The 18,269-nt window shown below is 41.3% G+C and overlaps 2 protein-coding genes and 1 long non-coding RNA gene across 6 annotated transcripts; 1 reads left to right on the top strand and 2 right to left on the bottom strand.

Annotated features, from left to right (window-relative positions):
• Positions 1-21: 21 nt before the first annotated feature.
• Positions 22-8,821, bottom strand: LOC103380644 (centrosomal protein of 85 kDa-like). 4 transcript variants are annotated; one of them, XM_008312665.3, is made up of 11 exons: positions 8,193-8,820; positions 7,322-7,486; positions 5,327-5,928; positions 4,353-4,435; positions 4,101-4,218; positions 3,863-4,018; positions 3,184-3,336; positions 2,261-2,412; positions 1,152-1,269; positions 1,007-1,057; positions 22-491 (listed from the first exon to the last, which is right to left on the bottom strand). In XM_008312665.3, the coding sequence occupies exons 1-11, from the start codon at positions 8,242-8,244 to the stop codon at positions 381-383; spliced, it is 1,761 nt and encodes a 586-aa protein (XP_008310887.2). In that variant the 5' UTR covers positions 8,245-8,820; the 3' UTR covers positions 22-380. The 4 variants fall into 4 exon arrangements, with proteins under 4 accessions (XP_008310887.2, XP_024912804.1, XP_024912805.1 ...); XM_025057036.1 differs by lacking the exon at positions 8,193-8,820 and adding an exon at positions 7,953-8,130 and having other exon boundaries at positions 2,261-2,415; XM_025057035.1 differs by having other exon boundaries at positions 23-491; positions 2,261-2,415.
• Positions 1,294-1,507, top strand: LOC112487254 (uncharacterized). Its single transcript, XR_003050183.1, has 2 exons — positions 1,294-1,399; positions 1,430-1,507. It is a non-coding gene; the product is annotated as an uncharacterized LOC112487254 (long non-coding RNA).
• A 948-nt stretch (positions 8,822-9,769) lies between the features above and the next one.
• LOC103380637 (uncharacterized) lies at positions 9,770-18,188 on the bottom strand. Its single transcript, XM_008312657.3, has 20 exons — positions 18,100-18,188; positions 17,479-17,522; positions 17,313-17,405; positions 17,118-17,245; positions 16,901-17,041; positions 16,109-16,183; positions 15,859-16,029; positions 15,659-15,755; positions 15,325-15,548; positions 15,066-15,231; positions 14,712-14,917; positions 14,441-14,558; positions 14,110-14,318; positions 13,843-13,960; positions 13,326-13,495; positions 12,436-12,533; positions 12,291-12,361; positions 11,344-12,183; positions 10,250-10,534; positions 9,770-9,834 (listed from the first exon to the last, which is right to left on the bottom strand). The coding sequence occupies exons 1-20, from the start codon at positions 18,117-18,119 to the stop codon at positions 9,827-9,829; spliced, it is 3,282 nt and encodes a 1,093-aa protein (XP_008310879.2). The 5' UTR covers positions 18,120-18,188; the 3' UTR covers positions 9,770-9,826.
• Positions 18,189-18,269: the final 81 nt, after the last annotated feature.

Here is an 18,269-nt window from a genome sequence, read left to right as displayed (position 1 = left end):
CAAAAACATGCCTTACTATAGCCTTGGTATCAGTAACTGCCATCGGGAATTTAACACCCGATAATTCACTGATGGTGATATATAAACGTATTAGCCGCTAATCAGTCACAAATATTGTTGCGTCCCTCGGTACAAAACGATGATACTTACTAGTGCTTTTACATGAACACGATGTATTTTTATTCCTCACAAAAAAAAAACTTTTTTTTTTTATTATGTAATGTACATATTGAAAAAGTACTAAGGGCTTTCTGCAGACATTAACTGTATTTTAACGGAGCACCAGAGAACTTGATGTCTGATCCTACTTTATCACAACCAACAGTTTTGATCGTAATGGAGGACGGAACACGTACGTAACAGCAGGACGGAACACGTACCTAACAGCAGGACAGAACACATACCTGCGTGACGGCTCTGAACGTGTTGAGTAGAGTCTCATTCTGGTTATGACAGAGGCCTCGTTTTTTCTGCAGTCTTACGCTGACGGCCTACAGAACCAACAGAAAAGGAAAGTGAACTACTTGCAAGCCCGTAGGTCACATGATACCAGGAAACAGTGCGAAAATGTACTTCAGTTTTACTAATTTACTTCATTCAAAAAGAATCTATATCATATACAATGGTTTGTACAGATAAGAAAATACACATTATCAGGTTCTCAAAAGTATTTCAATTCGGGGGGTTAAAACATTCCTGTCCTCTCGGGGGAGCATGACAAAAATAAAATTGAGAACCACCGCTTTAACCACATCACCTTGGTGAGCGGGCGGCAGCACAAGCTGAGCATGCTCAGTGCACCTCAGTGGGACCTGGTGGATTCGAACCTGCAACCCTCTGGACCCAAATCAAACCAAACATTTTCTAACTACTGCCAGTTATTTAGGTTGATGTGAGTGATCATTTGGCTTCTTGCTTAGCCCCCCAAATCCTGGATAAACCCTGGCTGTAGCGATAGAAAACGTTGTTGTTGTTGTTTTTTGTTTGTTTGTTGACGTTAACCTACCATTAGCTGCCAGGTAAGTCTTTCGATTTGTTCTTTTTGACGCTGGACCAGCTGTCCAGACAGAAGAGACAGAGGCACGTTAGCAGCGATATCCTGTTTGTGTGAACGTTTCCATTATTCATATGCAAAAGCGTGAGTGTTCTACCTGGCTGCTGCGTACGTCCTGTTCCACTAGTTGTATATTTTCAACCTCAAGTTGCTTCAGGTCTTGCATGGATAACCTCACGCCGTCGTCCAAACATTCCTGCACCTTCTGCTGCAGGCTGAACTCAGGCAGCGCACATCGAGAAGAACAAGAAAGAAGAAGAAGGTAGATTAGTTTGTTTCTGTGGGCCGTAGATGGTATAATGTAGGTACATTACCGGGAACCTCTGTGAACAAACGGTAAGGGGGGTGTCAAACATACGGCTCGCGGGCCAATAGGTGTCAAACATACGGCTCGCCGGCCAATATTGGCCCACTTAGGGTTTCAATCCGGCCCACTTGATGAATTTTTAAATTTTAAAAAAATACAGTAGTCCCTCGCTATTTCGCGGTTCATCTTTTGCAGATTCATGACTTCGCGAGTTTTTGAAACTGTACATATAAAATATCCTGTATCCCGGATTTGGATCTGCAACAGATGTCACAGGAACGGGACAACGATATGGTTCAATCGGCAACAAAATTGACAACGTCATGAATGCCTACAAGCTACTCTTCGACTGGAAAAAGAAGCAGCGGAAGCAACTGCCGATCACAACGTTTTTGCAGCCTCGCAAAAAAGAGCGGGTTCCTGCTACTACTATGAATACCGTAGGAAACCGGAAACCGTGGAAGAGGCGCCCCAAGAAATAGCACCACCCTCTGAAGAGACGTAGAATCAATCATCGGCTGCACAGTAAAAGTCATCATCATCATTTTACTGCGCATAAATATGGTGTCGCTACTTCGCGGAAATTCAGTTCTCGCAGCAGGCCTTGGAACCTAGCTACCGCGATAAACGAGGGACCACTGTACACCAAAAAAAAAATTTTTGGTATGATTTCAAAGGTTTGTCATTAGGTTGCTCCGTTACTTTTTTACGCTTGTGCGGCTAATTTTCTCTTCCTAGCTTTGTATTTTACACACTTGAGTGATTACTCCTTAAAAAGCATATACATAAGATCGGAGATGTCAAATATACAGCCCGTGGGCTAACGTCAGCCCGGAGTTTCAAAGCGGCCTGCTTGATGAATTTTGCAAAAAAAAAAATACACAAACAAAGTAAAGTACCTGTGAACAGACGAGATCAACTCCTTCTCTCGCTTCGCCTGTAGTTCGATCCTTAGCATCTTGTCTTTAATCAGAGCACATTCTTCCTCCAAACTCTTCTGGATATCAGACACTTTTTGGCCGAGCTCTTTGGTCTTTTGCTGTACCTGCTCCTGCTAACACACACGCACACGCACATCACACAAAACACATGTTCGATTTTGGATAATGGAAGCTCTTTTACAAAAATCAAAGGTTGCTTGTAGCTCAAATTGGGCAGCCAATCAGCCACGGTCTGCCAGCTCCAAAGTGTGCTTGGAACTTAGAACATGACAAAACGAAAAGCAGACTGCTTCTACATTACCAAAGGAGAAGAATACAAAAAAAAAGAAGAAAGAACATACTTCCTGAAGGCCGTTTGTGAACCCAAAAGTTCGAAAACTGAAACAATTTTTCCCATAGTTCGGGTTATGGTACGAGGACCGGGACCATTTTTGGTTAAAAATTTTGTTTCGTTGAACTGATTGTTCGAAAAAGGGAGGCGTTCGACAACCGAGTTTCCACTGTAATTCATGGCTGCTGCCAGGCAGCTGGAATGTTGGGATAAGTTGCCCTGGGAATCTCCACTAGACTGTCCTTCTGTATTTATCTCCATGACATCACACCTGTCAAGCAACTCCCAACCATCACTACGGGTGGTCCTTTAGTCAACACTTGTCAATAAAAGTTTTTTGTGCCCCATTTGGCTAGCGGTAGCCCTGCAGGTTACTATTACAGTGGTATATACAGATAAGAAAATACATGTTATCAGGTTCTCAATAGTATTTCAATTTAGGGGGAGGCATGAAAAAAAAAATTCTGTCCCCTAGAGAGAGCACGACAGAACTAACTGAGTACTAGTATTGAGTACTAGAAGACCATAAACAATGCATGTACGTGTTTACCTGCTGGGCCTGGACATGAACCACCTCAGGTGAAGGCAGGTCACACAGATATTTCTCCAGTGTCTCTATCTGTTGCTGCTTCTCACGACTCTGATCACACTCCCTCTGAAACTTCTTATTCAGACAGCTTATGTATCGATCCCTTGTTTTGATCTGAAATAAAAAAAACACACAGCTCATCAGAATACAATGTTCGATGCTAACTTTTTCATTCTACGCAGCCCAATATAATAGCGGACGTTAGCGGTGAAAGTGATCTTTTTAGTTTTGGAAACACAAAATGTGCATCTTTTTTTTACAAGTATTACATAAGTATACTTCCAAAAGTAGTATTTCAAAACTGAGGTATGGCCACATAGAACACTTTAACGCAGAGTTTGGACATGCCTTTTAATAACCGTGCTATCCAAGTACTGTATTTTCCGGACTTTAAGTCCCTCTAGAGTATAAGTCGCACCAGCCAGCTAGAGTGCCCTCTGGTGGCTGTCAGTGTGAAAATAACAAATACGTGAAATTATATATATTTATGTACATTAGCCGCGCCAGAGTATAAGTCGCAACCCAGCCAAAGGATGAAAAAAGGCGTGACTCGTGGTCCGAAAAATACATCAAAAAGCCTTTGAAATATTATTTTAAAGGCAGACCACATTCATTTAAGTCATGCATTCTACTACCATACCTTTTTCTGCAGCTTTCTCATGTCTTCTGCGTACTTTTCAATCACTTGCTGATAGACATTCTTCAAATGGAGCACCTTTATTTCAGCAACCGCGAGCTTCTGATTGAGGTCTTCATCACCACACGGCATCTCAGGGGCTATTCTCACGTCTGATTCCTGTTGGACAAACAGGCGTTACTGTTTCGTTCGGCGCGAGACAATATTTCATGCGCGGGACTCAAAGTGTGGGACAGATCACCTCTTTGTTTCGGTCGTTGGCATCGTGTAACCAGCCTCTCTGGCTCTGCAGGAGCTGCTGTGCTCTGTGCACGTTCTCAGAGATCTGAGCCTGGAGCAGTAATATCTCCTGCCTCTGCCTGAAATACAACACTACCTTTAATTTACTAAAAGACTAACCTGTGTCCAGCTGGTAGCAATATAATTAGGAGATAAAACATTTGGTGAATTTCGACAATAATACGGTTGTGAATATGGGTCTGTACAACTTTACCAATTTATCTCCAGTTCTCGGTCTCTCAGGAGCCCCTCCTTAACCTTCAAAGGGTTTTCCACGTGGCCGCTTACTTTAAATAACTGGGGGGGAAAAAAACAAACATAGCATTATTTACCAATACTTTAATGATATATTTATAATATTTTTTTACATTGCATTATTGACTAGTGGAGTGACTAGATGTTTTTTTCCGTTACTTTGAACCCTGTTAATGGTGTTAATGGTAGATTGTGGATTTTTCTGGTCTCTCTATCAGTTCTATGTTAGCTAGTTTAAAGTAGGGATGTATAATATTATCTTTTTGCTAATATCTGATGTGCCGATCCCGTCCAAACGCTTAATGTCCGATTCCGACATTAACCGATACCAATATACGCAACTGTTTCCCCCCAAAATTGCGGCAAACGTCTCAGGACCCTACAAGTGTTTGCAGCATATTTGGCAAAGCGCAGACATTGCATTACCAGGTTTTCATTATCGGAAGTAAAACCGATAACGAATCTTACAGATATTACATAATTATGCTAATATCCAATATTATCGGCCGTCCCTCGCTTAAAGCTAAAACTGAGGCTATCTAGTTGCTATTTCTTTTTCTATCCAATGTGGAAATTGTCAATTATATTTGTCTAAATTTTCTAACTCTACTTTTATATTGTTTTGCCCGTTTAGAGCACTGACGCTCCACTTGTCCATCTAAGAAGTGGAACACGGACCACGGAGATGTCAGCGTAACTAGAGTCTTGTTCGTTTTCGGAATTAACCAGACAAACCGCCATGCACCACCACCCACAGAATCGAGAAAGAGCTATCAATCTGTCAATCCTTCCCGTGTCCGGGCCGCAGACTCCACTCCTGGTGGTGCCCTTCCGTCAAAAGTTTCAGCTTTGCAACCATACTCCCCCCGGAATCCAAATACGTATTTTAGGTCATATCTATGTAATTTAGAATTAAAAAAAAAAAATTCTCACCTGGTGAAGTCCTGGTTCCTGCTGGTGCCTTTGTTTTCCAGGCGAGGTCTTTCGGGCACCTGCACTCTTCTGACACTCTGCCGTAGGCTTATACTGGTCAGTGAGGAACATTGTTTTGCTGAGGGAGGGTGAGGTGAGGGAGCTTTCCCCAACGTAAGGACCAACACATGAGCTGAGGCCATACAGCTGTCGCCCACTGTAACCCACTTCAGCTGCTGTTAAAGCACTCAAGCTATTGTCCAGACTGGGGTGTTTAACTGGTGAAGTCAGAGATGACGGAGACAGGGACAGAGCTCTGGATCCGGGGCTGCGTGTGTAGTGGTTGCAGGGCAAAGAGCCGACTGAATACTGCAGCAAGTTGTGGGAGCTGGATGAGGAGGTCAGAGGTAGATGAAGGTCCACTTTTGAACCACAAACCTTTTTGTGATGATTAAACAGACCTCGGTCCAACGAGCCTTGGAAACCTGGGTTGTACAGATGGCCGAGCGTCTTAGCTGTGCTTTTATCAGCTACAGAGGACAACTTGGTCAGAGAGGAACACCGCCGCATGGGAGGATATTTCTTCATATTCAAAGGACTCGGTGGATTCTTTTGAGTTGAATCTAGGAAAAAAGGGAAGACCCAGTGTACTCAGAAGTGTTGACAGTTACTTCATAGTTGTTGCCAAAGTGATGGTGGACGAGTGGTTTTTGCTAGCCTTTCAGGTGTGGCGGATAAATATAACTAAGCCGCTCGCCGGGTTTAATGCAGCGTGGGCTCGGTGTGGTATTTTCTAAATATAATAATAAACATCAAGCCGCTCGCCGCGTATAATGCAGCGTGGGCTCGGTGCGTGTGAACTACCTGTCATAATAAATCCATATTTCGAAGTAGGACTCCTGGAATTGTCTGTTAAATGTAGCTTTCTTTTTCTTTGAAGACGTAGGTTGTTCTTCTGGCTCCTCTTACGTAAATGTAGCTTTTTTTTTCTTTGAAGACGTAGGCTGTTCTTCTGTCTCCTCTTACCCTGCGCTAAGAAACTTTCCAAAGATGTTTGTTTTTCGTTCGTTTTGCTAGCTTGAGGGTTTCACCATAGCGGTAATGTGTTATGTATCAAAACAAAACATCGTTCCGAATCAGATAATAAATAAAATGGAAATAATATAAGTTATAGATAGAATGATCTGTGCGGCCCGGTACCACCTGACCCACGGACTGGTGCCATTCCACGGCCCAAGGTTTGGGACCACTGGTGTAAATGACAAAGGTGTGCTACTGCACAATGAGTCATCAGCAAGAACACGTGCAGACATTGTTTGGGACCACTGGTGTAAATGACAAAAGTGTGCTACTGCACAATGTGTCATCAGCAAGAACACGTGCAGACAACTCAAGATTAGGGATGTCGGATGGTCCAAACACTTCACGTTATAGGTTTTGTAGTGTACTTGCACAAATTTGAGGATCAATTCGGCCAACCGATATTAGCATAATTTTGTAAAAACAGTTTGTCATTGTGACATAGCACACCACTGCACACAATGAAATGTGAACTTTGCCTTTAACCCAAATTACTGCATGTGCCAGTATCGGTTGATATCGGAATCGGAAATTAAGTGTTTGGACAATATTGGCATATCTGATTTCCGCAAAAAGTTAATATCAGATTTCTAGTATTTACTAAGGAAGGCTTGATCTGATTCCCGGAATCTGTATGTTTGTCCAACACATCCACCATTTTCTTCAGCATATCTTAACCTTGATATGTACGGTGATTTTATGGTATAAACCTGGGGTGTCAAACATACGGCAATGATATGTGTCCTTTTGTTGATATTTTGGACTGAAATGAAGTGTTTGGACAATATCGGCATATCGGATATTGGCAAATAGCTAATATCGGACATCCCCTAGGCAGGATGCATTTTCGCCACATAAAAAAATGCATCTTACAGATACTTCTTTGAGATTAAATGTTGATTCCGAAGAACCCAGTTAAGTTAACAAATTAATTACCTTCCAAACTGTCCGAATAGTAGGTGCCGATGCCGCTGTCACCACTGCCGGACACTGTGCGGTGTCTGAGTCCCATATAGAGACTGCTTCCAGAACTTAGAGGGTTGGTGGACCACAATAAGTCTTGGCCAGGGAGCCATTCTGCAGAGCCAGAGCTTCCAGAGCCTAAACAACCGTAAGTACCACAACAGACTGTTACAGCTCCTAAAAATGCAATTTAAATGTATCCTTTCTCTGACAAGAAGCAAAGAGAATTCTAGAATAACAGATGGTTAGTGGCAATTCATGGCTTACAAGCCTGCCCGCTAGGTGCTAACGTAAGTTATGTCCCACCCAAAACCCCCGACCTCCGCTCACTCACAGGGGTCCGCCACCCCACTTTTGGAACCACTGGTATAGAGGCTGACTGCACTGTGAGAGACGGTTATGCTGCGGTATCATGCCGGTATCACGCCGCTACTGGCAGCACTGGTGTACAACATCTTCCTCATCATTGACTCACCTAACCCTAACATTAGCTATTAAGCATAACTTACGATACATATACGATACATTGATTAATCGAAAAATGACAGTCTTGTCGTTATGAATCGAATAAGAACCGAGATAGTTTAGCAAACCGAAACCTTACCACTTCTTATTTCGCCAATTTTCGACCGAGAGATCATTATGTCAGCTATAAAGATTATTCCAAAAAACCACACCAAATATAAAAAGAGGGTAAATCGTGTCACACGCAGGGGGCGGAGTCGGCTGTCCGACCTCAGATTATGGCCAACTCCGCCCCGTTAAGTGAATGTGAATATGCTGAAGGATGCGTTTAACGTCTAACCAATCAGGCTGGGGGCACGAATGCGGTTATTTTCCTTACTTGTTTTATGGTCGGAATCATGTCCATCGTCATAGTTTCCTCTGGGCCACATCTTGAATGAGGACAAGGCAGGTGGTCTCGGTAGGACAAAGGCCAGTACGAAAATAAAAGCAACAATGTGTGAGTCAGGACATTATATCACGTAAGCGTTGGTCAACGTATACGTGTGTAACGATAATGTCGGGTTTAGGGTAGCTGTTGTTTAGGTTTGGCATGTCCTGAACCTGACGTCGTCAAAGTTAGAGTGGATGTGGCTCCTGTAAACTTGTTCTTTCCCACTAAAACCCCTTGACGTCTACGTGGACTCCTGCTTGAAAATACGTCTACGGCGTCGCCATTTTGGGGGAGTCATTGTGAGGCCGTCGTGAGGACATTTTTATTGCAAATAAATAAATAAATAAAACGGAAGCAGCCCGTATCAAGATTAGTAATGCTAAAAAGAAAATTTAAATAAGTCATTACCATAATATATACAGGTTTTTTAGTGCATTGTCCAAATAGACTGAATATTTTACTGGTGTTCAACATTGAACACATGAAGAACATATTTAATACATTCCAGTCAGTGTTTTAATGTAAGTAGAAATGAAACACACATGTGAAATTCGTCTCCTTGTACTTCATGTGGTGGTATTTAAATACATAGTGTATTCAAACCTAAAGTTGAAGCCTTAGCATATACAGTATATGCAAGGCACTGAGATGATTTTTGACCATAATGTGCTTTGTAAAATGAAATCCCATACAGACTGTCTTCTTTAATCCTGAAAAACTTTCTTTAATTCTGAAATGATGTTACAAATTGAATTTTTGAATGCTAGGAATGTGTTCAGATAAATATAGTTTTTAAATAATTATTACACTAATTAATAAATAAAAAGACAAAAAAATTATATTTTAAGGTTTTCTAACTACTGTACTACTTTACTGTAATTATATTGTGCAAGCAAGCACCTCACAAAGGAAGTTTTAGCCGCGTTACGTTTATACGATGTGTGCAACTGCTGGTTCTTGCATATGAATGGTGACGGTAAATTAAAGGAGTGGTGGTGAAGCAAGTGTCAGTGTCTTCTTGACAAGTTTTGAAAACAGGTGACTCCAAGAACATGATTGAACCGTGTTCTTTTAGATTTTGGTGGTTATTCATATTTCATGACTACTAAAACTTACTACTTTTACTCCTGTTATTCTAGTTTTACTTTAAAATATCCTTTACTAATAGGCGATTACGAGCAACCACAGAATCGACGACTATGGCGGGATGTTTTCCAGCTGGAAAAGTGATCAGAATCAGGGAAAAGGAGGAAAGTCCTTAAACAAATGTTGAGCAAAAAATCTCTTTAAAGACCAGCGGACTCCATCCAACTTAAAGAAGCATTGGTGCTAATAAATATAAAGTTATGCTGATTTGTAGGAAAGACGTTAAATTTATGAAATTTAACGTAAACAAAAAGTCGAGGTGGAATTCTTAGCTGTGGAATAGTTTTCGATCTTATGGTGTCAGGTTTTAGTACAGTACCTTTATGTAAAAATTAATTCATATTTGATGATAAATAATCACAAGTCACTATATACAAATCTGGAAATTTATTTATTTTTGGTTATAAGAGAAATGCAGGTCATAATCAGCTGGTCTAATCACCTGCAAAACAAAAATCACAATCAGCTGATTGAGTAAATAACTAGCTACCAGATTATCTATTGTCAGCAGATATATTAGCAGCAAAGCTAACATCCCAAATTGCATTTTTATTGACACAGTCATTACCTTCATGTTAAGATGTGTGGACAGGAAACATTAAACTTAGCAAACCTCTGCTACTGATAAAGTCCTTGACTGATAAAGTCAAGGACTTTATCAGTCATTGATAAAGTCCTTGATAAAGACTTTATCAATGACTGAATTTGTGAGTTTCCTTTTCCTATATATATACATACATATATATATATATATATGTATATATATATATGTATATATATATATATATATATATGTATATATATACACATATATATATACATATATACATATACATATACATATATATATATGTTACCTCTGTCGATGCCCTGGTGGTCACTGAATCCATATGAACTCAGACCGTCAGACTTGCTGTGGGTTTCCTTGTCCGGAACTGGACCAGCTGGTTCCACACTGGGACTGTACCTCCTATTTGGACCACGCCCTCTGATAAACAGCGCAGATGTGAACCTTTTGTGTGGTGAGAGGTCGAGGTCCAAATTCCTTCCAAAGTATGGGTTTCCGTAGTGATGGGGTCTGGTCCAAATTTGCATTCGTGCAGCGATAGCAGGACCAGATCTAGCTGTACTGTGAGACACACCTGAGTCGAAAAAACAGTGAGACTGAGCTGAAATACTTGTTTTTGTTTGATACCAATCTTAAGGATTTGCAGGTAAAGATAAAATAGTACTAGAAGGTGTCCGATTGCACATCTGAACAAACACTGCCACAAATATTCTGCCCTCCGAATAAAGAAATACAGTACTATGTAACAATGCTAATTGCTATCAATCTAATGTGATCAAAATTGAAGCTTCACGGAAAACCTTAAATCTGAGTATTATAATAAAGGAAAAATACCTTATAATTCCAGAGTGAATAATAGAAATAGAAATAATAGAGTGATAAAAATAGAAATAATAGAATAAAAATAGGGATGTCCGATATGAACTTTTTGCCGATATCCGATATTGTCCAAACACTTAATTTGCGATTCCGATGTCAACTGATATACCAATATTGTGCACAATACAACTAATAGTTTCACTTTTTCCAAAACTATTTTAGGTCACATCATCTGAGCGAACCCAAGCATTGCAATATCGGGTTTTCAGTATCATAGGAAAAAACGATAACGCTTCTTACCGATAATACATAATTAGGCTAATATCAGCCGACAATATTGGCCGGTTGGTCGGTGACGACCCACACTAGTGAAATTGACCGTCACTCGTTGCGATTCCTTAAATGCATGTTGCACAAATAAGGTTGGGTTCATTTGTAAAAGAAGGGGAATAGATCCTCAAATTTGTGCAAATACAGTACAAAACCTATACATTGGATTGGACCATACCTAGTAATTTTTTTTTTTTTTTAAAAAAGCAATAAGTGGGCTGTTCTTGCGCCTACCTGCAGGGAAGGCCATTTTCTTGTTTTTGTTCTCCGACACTGTCGGCAGTTTTTCCTGGTCCTGTTGGAGTTCTTGCTGTACGACTGCCAACTTCGGCACTTTCGGTTGTGTATTTACATTTTGGGGATCTTGATGCGGTTTACGGTTCCAGTTTCTCTGGATTTCTGTTAGGACTTTACCAGACCCTGGGATATGAGAGGCCTGAATGTTTTGTTGATCAGGAACAGGTCTATCTTGTTTACTTTTAGGTATAGATTTAACCGTGATGTCCTGTACTCTAAAACCTGCCACCTTAGCATTCCTTTTGTCCATAGACCTGGTCTGTGCTGTGTTTGGGTCGAGCCACTGGGCTGCAGTAGATGTTGGCTGGTTGTTAAAGTCCGGTGAGACATGTTGGTGGGGACTGAGAGAGTGGTTCTCCCAAAGACCACGCAGGTCTTGAGAAGACTCAAATCCATTGGGCGGATCCCAAGTGAAGACACTGGGACCTAGATGTTCTCCGGTTTGTTTTGCATGGCCTGGTTGGGGTTGTTCAATATTGTGTTGCTCGACAATACCCAACACCTTAGAAAATTGGTCCACAATATTTTGGGTTTCGGTTGGGGATGGGATTTGATCAGAAAAAGAAGATACTTTCTCAAAGACAGGACCTGTATTCCTGGTTAGAAACATCTGAAGGTTTTTGAAAGGGTCAAGTTGAGTTTCTCCTGGAACTGTAGAAAAATAGCTGGTTTCAGAGACTTTTTCTTCTGTATCAGGCATCTGTCTTATTTTGGCTCTGGTGAGACTTCCAAATGTTGAAGGCAAACAGTTTTGCTCCACAGTTTTGTTTGCATGATCTGTTGGCAAAATTGAAAAAGAACAATGTTTCTCTTCTAATTTTAAGATATAATATATCTAAATCCAAACCGACCAAAAACCTGGATTGAATCGAACCCTGGAGCACCTGTTGTGAAGATCCTGTCCATAGATAGTCTGTTGATGGTGTTTAATGGGTAGAAGCACCTGATGCTCAACCTGATAGAAAGCAGTCAGAAAATGTTTGTAAGTTAATGCTCAGTCAGGGTACAGCAAGACATTTTTTTCCTTACTTGAATTGAGAATCTCTTGAAATCAAGTTTGGCCCATCTGTAATCAACTGTCTGTCATGGATAACTTCGTTCTCATAAACCACATACGACTCTCCAACCTGAAAAAAGCAGTTGGGTTATTAACTGTGTAAGACATTGGTGAAGTGTTTGGACACAGCTGTAGAACACATTTGTGCTGTTGAAACTCTGTATGTTTAAATATGATTGGTGAAGTGTTTGGACACAGCTGTAAAACACATTTGTGCTGCTGAAACTCTGTATGTCTATGTTTCTATTGAGCGCACCTGAAAATAAGCCAAACCCACTAAATTTAATAATAAAAAAAAAGTACATATATAAGCTGCACCTCTCCACGTTAGATTTTTTAAATTAAATTAAATGTTTTTTTCCCGAACAGTGCCTGTAACACAACTAGTTACATGTTAGCTTTTTCCTGCTTTGGCGCCCCGACCGTCGTTGGAATGCACAGGGGAGACTTAGTGATCTGCTCTAGGGCCGAAGCTAGCTTTAGCTCTGTGGCTAACTCCCTTCACTTTGTACTTGTCCGCAGCAGAGGTAAACAGAAACAGGGAAGTTGGGGTCTTTATTATCAGCCACCGTTCTCTCTCTTGTGCCCCACGCACATACTGTATACGCACACAGCCATTCACAGACAGACATACGCTACTAGCATAACACACAGTAGCCTACCAGAAAAGTCATTGATCGTTAGCGGTATAAACTTAATTTCTAAATTAAGTTTTTCTTAATTTCTTAATTAACTAATGGGTTCAAAGCGTGTGAAAAAAGTAGTTGCTTATAATTCAGAAATTACAGTATTTCTAAATAACCAGTAGAGAAAACAGAACCAGAATATGATAAACAGTTCACGCATTAAGATTGACTTTTACCATGGGTCTGGTCCCACAGGTGTTAACTCTGAATTCAAACAGAGCTCTGGATTCATCAAGCTGTTTAGGTCTACAATCAGGGTCCAGCAAATGGAGTTTTTTCAGTTGCACCGTAGGCCTGGTGGATTTGGTCCCAGTTATCACGGTTATGGTTCCATCTGAAGAACAGACTTAAACCACAAAGGAACCAGTTTCAGGACTAGTGATGTTTTGATCACAACCAAATATATATATATATAAAATGGGATAACATTAAATTAATATATATACTGGGATTAATATATTTAATAAAATCGAATTTTACCAAACGTTATGATCATAAAATGTGCAATTTTTAACTTTTAAAATTCATCAAGTGGGCTGGATTGAACGCCCTAGCCTTTTAAAATTCATCAAGTGGGCCGGATTGAACGCCCTAGTGGGTCGGTTTTGGCCCGCAGGCCTTATATTTGACACCCCTGCTCTGGAATATGTCAATGGAGATTTGCATCAAAGCAAAGTGGTTTAGAGTCGTTACCTGTCATGTCCTCAGTTTTGAAGAGGCAGCGTTTAGAGGTAGATGCTTGGACCTGTAATGTTCTAGAATCTCTAAGAAGAAGCTCAAAAGTTCCGTAGAAGTTAAATAGATTTATGTCCTGAAAAATTGTAAGGAGTGTTGATAATTAAAACTTAACCTTTCACATTTTGTTGAAAATTGTAAAACTCTAATACTCTTTTGGCATCTTCAAATAAATTACCACAACTGGATGCTGCATTAAAACCGATGTGATTGTAGTGTACGTACGTCATATCTGTATCCAATTGAGTATATCGGAACTTCCAGCGTCATCCGGTGGCTGTCGTTGTGAAGCTTGTACCCTCTCTGGGCCACGAGCTCAAAGGTAAGAGGTTCATGGTCAACGCCAACCTCCCACAGACTAAGACTTGGTGAAGCTTGAACGATGGTAAAACAGATCCCTTGATGCAAACACTGTGCCATGATCTGTGGAGGAACTTCAAAGCAAGAAGTATGATCTTAATACTGATACTGACCTAGGCTTAATCCAGACCCTTATAAAGAAAATGGCCACACTTTGAGCTCAAACAAGAATCATCACAAGAAGTGTAACTCTCACAGGTGTTGGTGACTCGGCTGCTGACAAAGGTGTGGTGGTAGTACGATTCTCTTTGCGGTATAATAGTCAGGGTGAATTTCAGATGTGCGGAATACTGGACGACACCCCCGCCAAGGTACTGAAAGACGAGCACAATTGTATTACTATTGTGCTAATTATATGTAAATATTATTATATTATATATATTATATAATAACTTTGTGCATTGCTAATAGCTTAGCATTAGCAATGGTCACCATTATTTATTTTTCCTAAATTTTTTTTGTCTTACTGTTGTGCGGATGGAAGCATCCTGAAAGGGCAGTCGGAGATCGAATGCGCGGCTGCCGTTAGCGTAAAGCATAGGTGTGATGAAAATGGCAGGATTGCTGGCTCCTGACATCACTTGCTTCTTGTTGATCCACACTTCCTCTAAGACGACATCAGAGGGAATATTTCCCAGCAAGATGTGGAAAGCCACATCATTGTCAAGTGTCTCTGCGGGAAGAAGACAGAATCTATTTGGTTCACTTAGAAGAAGGCACTTCGAGAATGCATTTGGTTAGCATTAGCATAGGAACAGCTGAAAGACCTTCGTCTGCCTTTTTTACCTAGCAATATTTTGTTTGTGGTTCCTCCTACTTACGATCCAGACTGAAGGGTGGATGGCAGAGCGGGGGTGTGGCCAACACTCGCAGCAGCCGATGTTTGATGTTAATTCTTCTGCTGCCGTCGTACGTCAGAGAAAAGTCATGCTCGTACAGAAGCGAGATTCCAAACTCTTCTTTGTAGGTGTTATTCACCACCCAACTCTGCGAAAGAATACAAAACTAGATTAGCCGAAGGTTTGCAAAGTAATTGTTTTTAAATTAGTGTTTTCATTGAGTCTAGTAAGAGAAAAGTACTTTTCTGTAGCCGCCCTCGGCTCTGAAAGGAACTGCAATCAGGACCAGGTCTCCACTGTGGACCAGTCTTAATCCTTTGCTTGTGGCATTGTTTTGGTCCAGAAACTCACCGTCCACTCTAATGCCTACGTACTGACTTTCAAACACTGCAGATTCATCCACAAGAGGCAGCATGACCCAAGGAACGTCCCAGAGCAGCCAGGCGCCATTAAATTCTCCTGAATCTGAGAACCAACAGACACGCTCAAAACAAATGTGCACAACAGTATGTGAGGGTGTGTGTATATGTATGTGTAACGAATACTTTTGGTCATATAGTGTATGTGTAACCTACTAAGTGTACAAGCCATGGTCAAGTCCAGCAGCACCACCATCTGCAGTCTCCTGAAGACCACCGAGACCTGAATCACTTCCACCGGGACACCATGCACCTGGACCGCAATGTTAGAATCCCAGTTCATAACAAGTCGAAATGACCGACCGAGGATGTGTGGAGCCATCAGGACACCATCCCTTGGGTCCAGGTTCACTTACCATCATGACCTTGGCATGTGGCGATCTTTGGTCGGTTCGAAGCACTACCCTGTGGGCGGAGCTTGTCACGATGTAGCCTAGGGATTCGGCCTCCTGAATGGACATGAAGGTCTTGTGACCGTCTCCCTGCAGGAACATAAGCTGCCAAGTCGCTTTGGTCGAACTCTGAACCTGAATCAGGAACAACACATATAACATCAGACCAGTCGAGTCCAGGTCAGCTGGGAACTGGTGCTTTTTGAGACTGTACCTGAGAGTTGGCCACACCCCAGAACTGATCTCCAACCTCCTGAGTAGCTTCACATGAGTCCTGGTTTACATTGACCTGAGTAAAACATGAATTACACTAAACCTTCAAAAACCAGCATTTAAAAGTAACGTAATTTCCGGACTATTGAGAGCACCTAAATATAAGCCGCACCCACTAAATTTAAAAAGAGAGAAAACATGGGATATTTAAAAAGAAAGATTTTTTTTTCTCACGGCTGGTTACACGTTAGCTCTTTCCTGCTTCGTTGCCCCAACCGTAATCGGAATGCACAGGGTAGACTTAGTGATCTATTCCAGGCTTAAGCTAACATTAGCTCCAGGGCTAACTCCCTTCACTTTGTGCTTGTCTGCAGAAGAGGTGAATCAGAAACAAGGAATTTGGGGTCTTTATTATCAGCCACCCCGACCACAACAGAACATAAACAGTGTTTTAACAGCTCCTGTATAACCAACTCACGCTTCAACATGACAGGGCTCAAACTGCTCTCAACTTTCGCTAACGTTCTCTCTTTCTCGCACAAATCCGCACACACCCATCCACAGACAGACATCACGCTACTGGTATAACACACAGTAGCCTTCCAGAAAAGTCACTGATTGCTAGCGGTATGAACTTCATTAGCCTGTAAAAATTCATAAATTAGCCGCATCATTTTTTTAAGCCGCAGGGTTAAAAGTTTGTGAAAAAAGTAGTGGCTCATAGTCCGGAAATTACGGTACTTTTTTTTCCTGTTGAAAAAAAAATCCCAAATGTTTTTGTTTTGTTCCAGACCTCCATGTAGTCCTCCTCACAGACGACTTCTCTGTGAGCCCATTTTGGACCAAAACACAAAGTCGAAATGGACTGTGTCTCCCAAATGCCTTTGCTGGTCCTCAGCCTCACATTAAATCTGAATGTGAACTTGACGTCATTCTGCAGTGAGAAAATATGTTACAAGAACACCGAAGAAACTGCCTACGATCTCAAGTGGTGTGGTACCGGCCCTCACCTGGTTGTGGGTGTAGCAGGAGAAGAAAGAGGCCCTGAGAGTGGTGGAGGTGGCCATCTTGTTGGAGATGATGGTGTAGCCACAACGGGCAGCGAGTGGCTCTTTTAGGATCTGGCTGCCATTTTCATCTATGTAATGACTTCATCAGTCTTAGTTGATATCACCTGTAACCCTTAGAGAACATTAGAAATTCACCTATGGCCTCGAATTGCGGCACCTCCATTGATTCCACCTGGATCACCAAGGACCGGTCTTCACACTTAGACTGGACTTGGGAATTCTGCTGTTCTGAGAGACCAGAAGGTGAAGGGTCAAATGGAACGTGATGTTAGCAGAAAATTCAAAAAAAAAGCCGTTCTACCTTGAGATGGTGTCTGTGTCACCATGGCGACTAACATGACAAACCTGTAAACAAAAGACAGGGGAATTGAGAGTATATGAAAGATAGAGTTAGGAGATTGTGCTGAGAAGACGGAAAGAATTTTTGAGAACCTTTTGAATGAGGGAAATGAGAGAGAGTTACAGAGAGAACAGTTAGATACTGTGGAAAATTTTTTTTTTTTCTTAAAAAAAAAAAAACCAAACCCTTGAGGAAGAAGTTTGCTTGAGAGTGAAAAGGAATGATGCAGGAAAACACATTTGGAAATGAGAGTGAGGCTAGCAAAGATTTTCGAAGAGTTTAAGTACCTCCAGTCAACCATACAAAAACTGGACAGTATCAAGATTATTTAAGATAAACAATAAAGATTTAAAGGAAGACAAAAACACTCAGTATCTAAAGTTCAGAAGCAGCCAGGTGCACTTGCTGAGGTTTCTTCAAGTCCTAATTAAGAAGCTAAGAGGCTTCTTAGTCTTTCACAGGACGTCGACTTCGCTTGACTAGCGATAAAATTCGATGACGACCCAGTGTAGTCTTTTGTCCACCTTACATTTTACAGCACAATTTTCAAACAATACACAAACGCAAATGAATGGAATTCACCTGAAGACCAAAGCAGCCATGTTTGATAAGGGGTGGAGTTTTAGTGCTGCAGTAATCACATATCAATAGGAGGCGGGGCTTAATCGAAAGTGTCAGAGGGCGGAACTTTTGAACTTAGCAAATCATGATTCTCCAATTCTCCAGTTCTCCAAACAGAACAGGAGGCTGCC

Source organism: Cynoglossus semilaevis, chromosome 7 (assembly GCF_000523025.1).
Source record: "Cynoglossus semilaevis isolate Cse_v1.0 chromosome 7, Cse_v1.0, whole genome shotgun sequence".
NCBI lineage: Eukaryota > Metazoa > Chordata > Actinopteri > Pleuronectiformes > Cynoglossidae > Cynoglossus > Cynoglossus semilaevis.
This window is presented reverse-complemented; position numbering and strand designations above follow the sequence as displayed.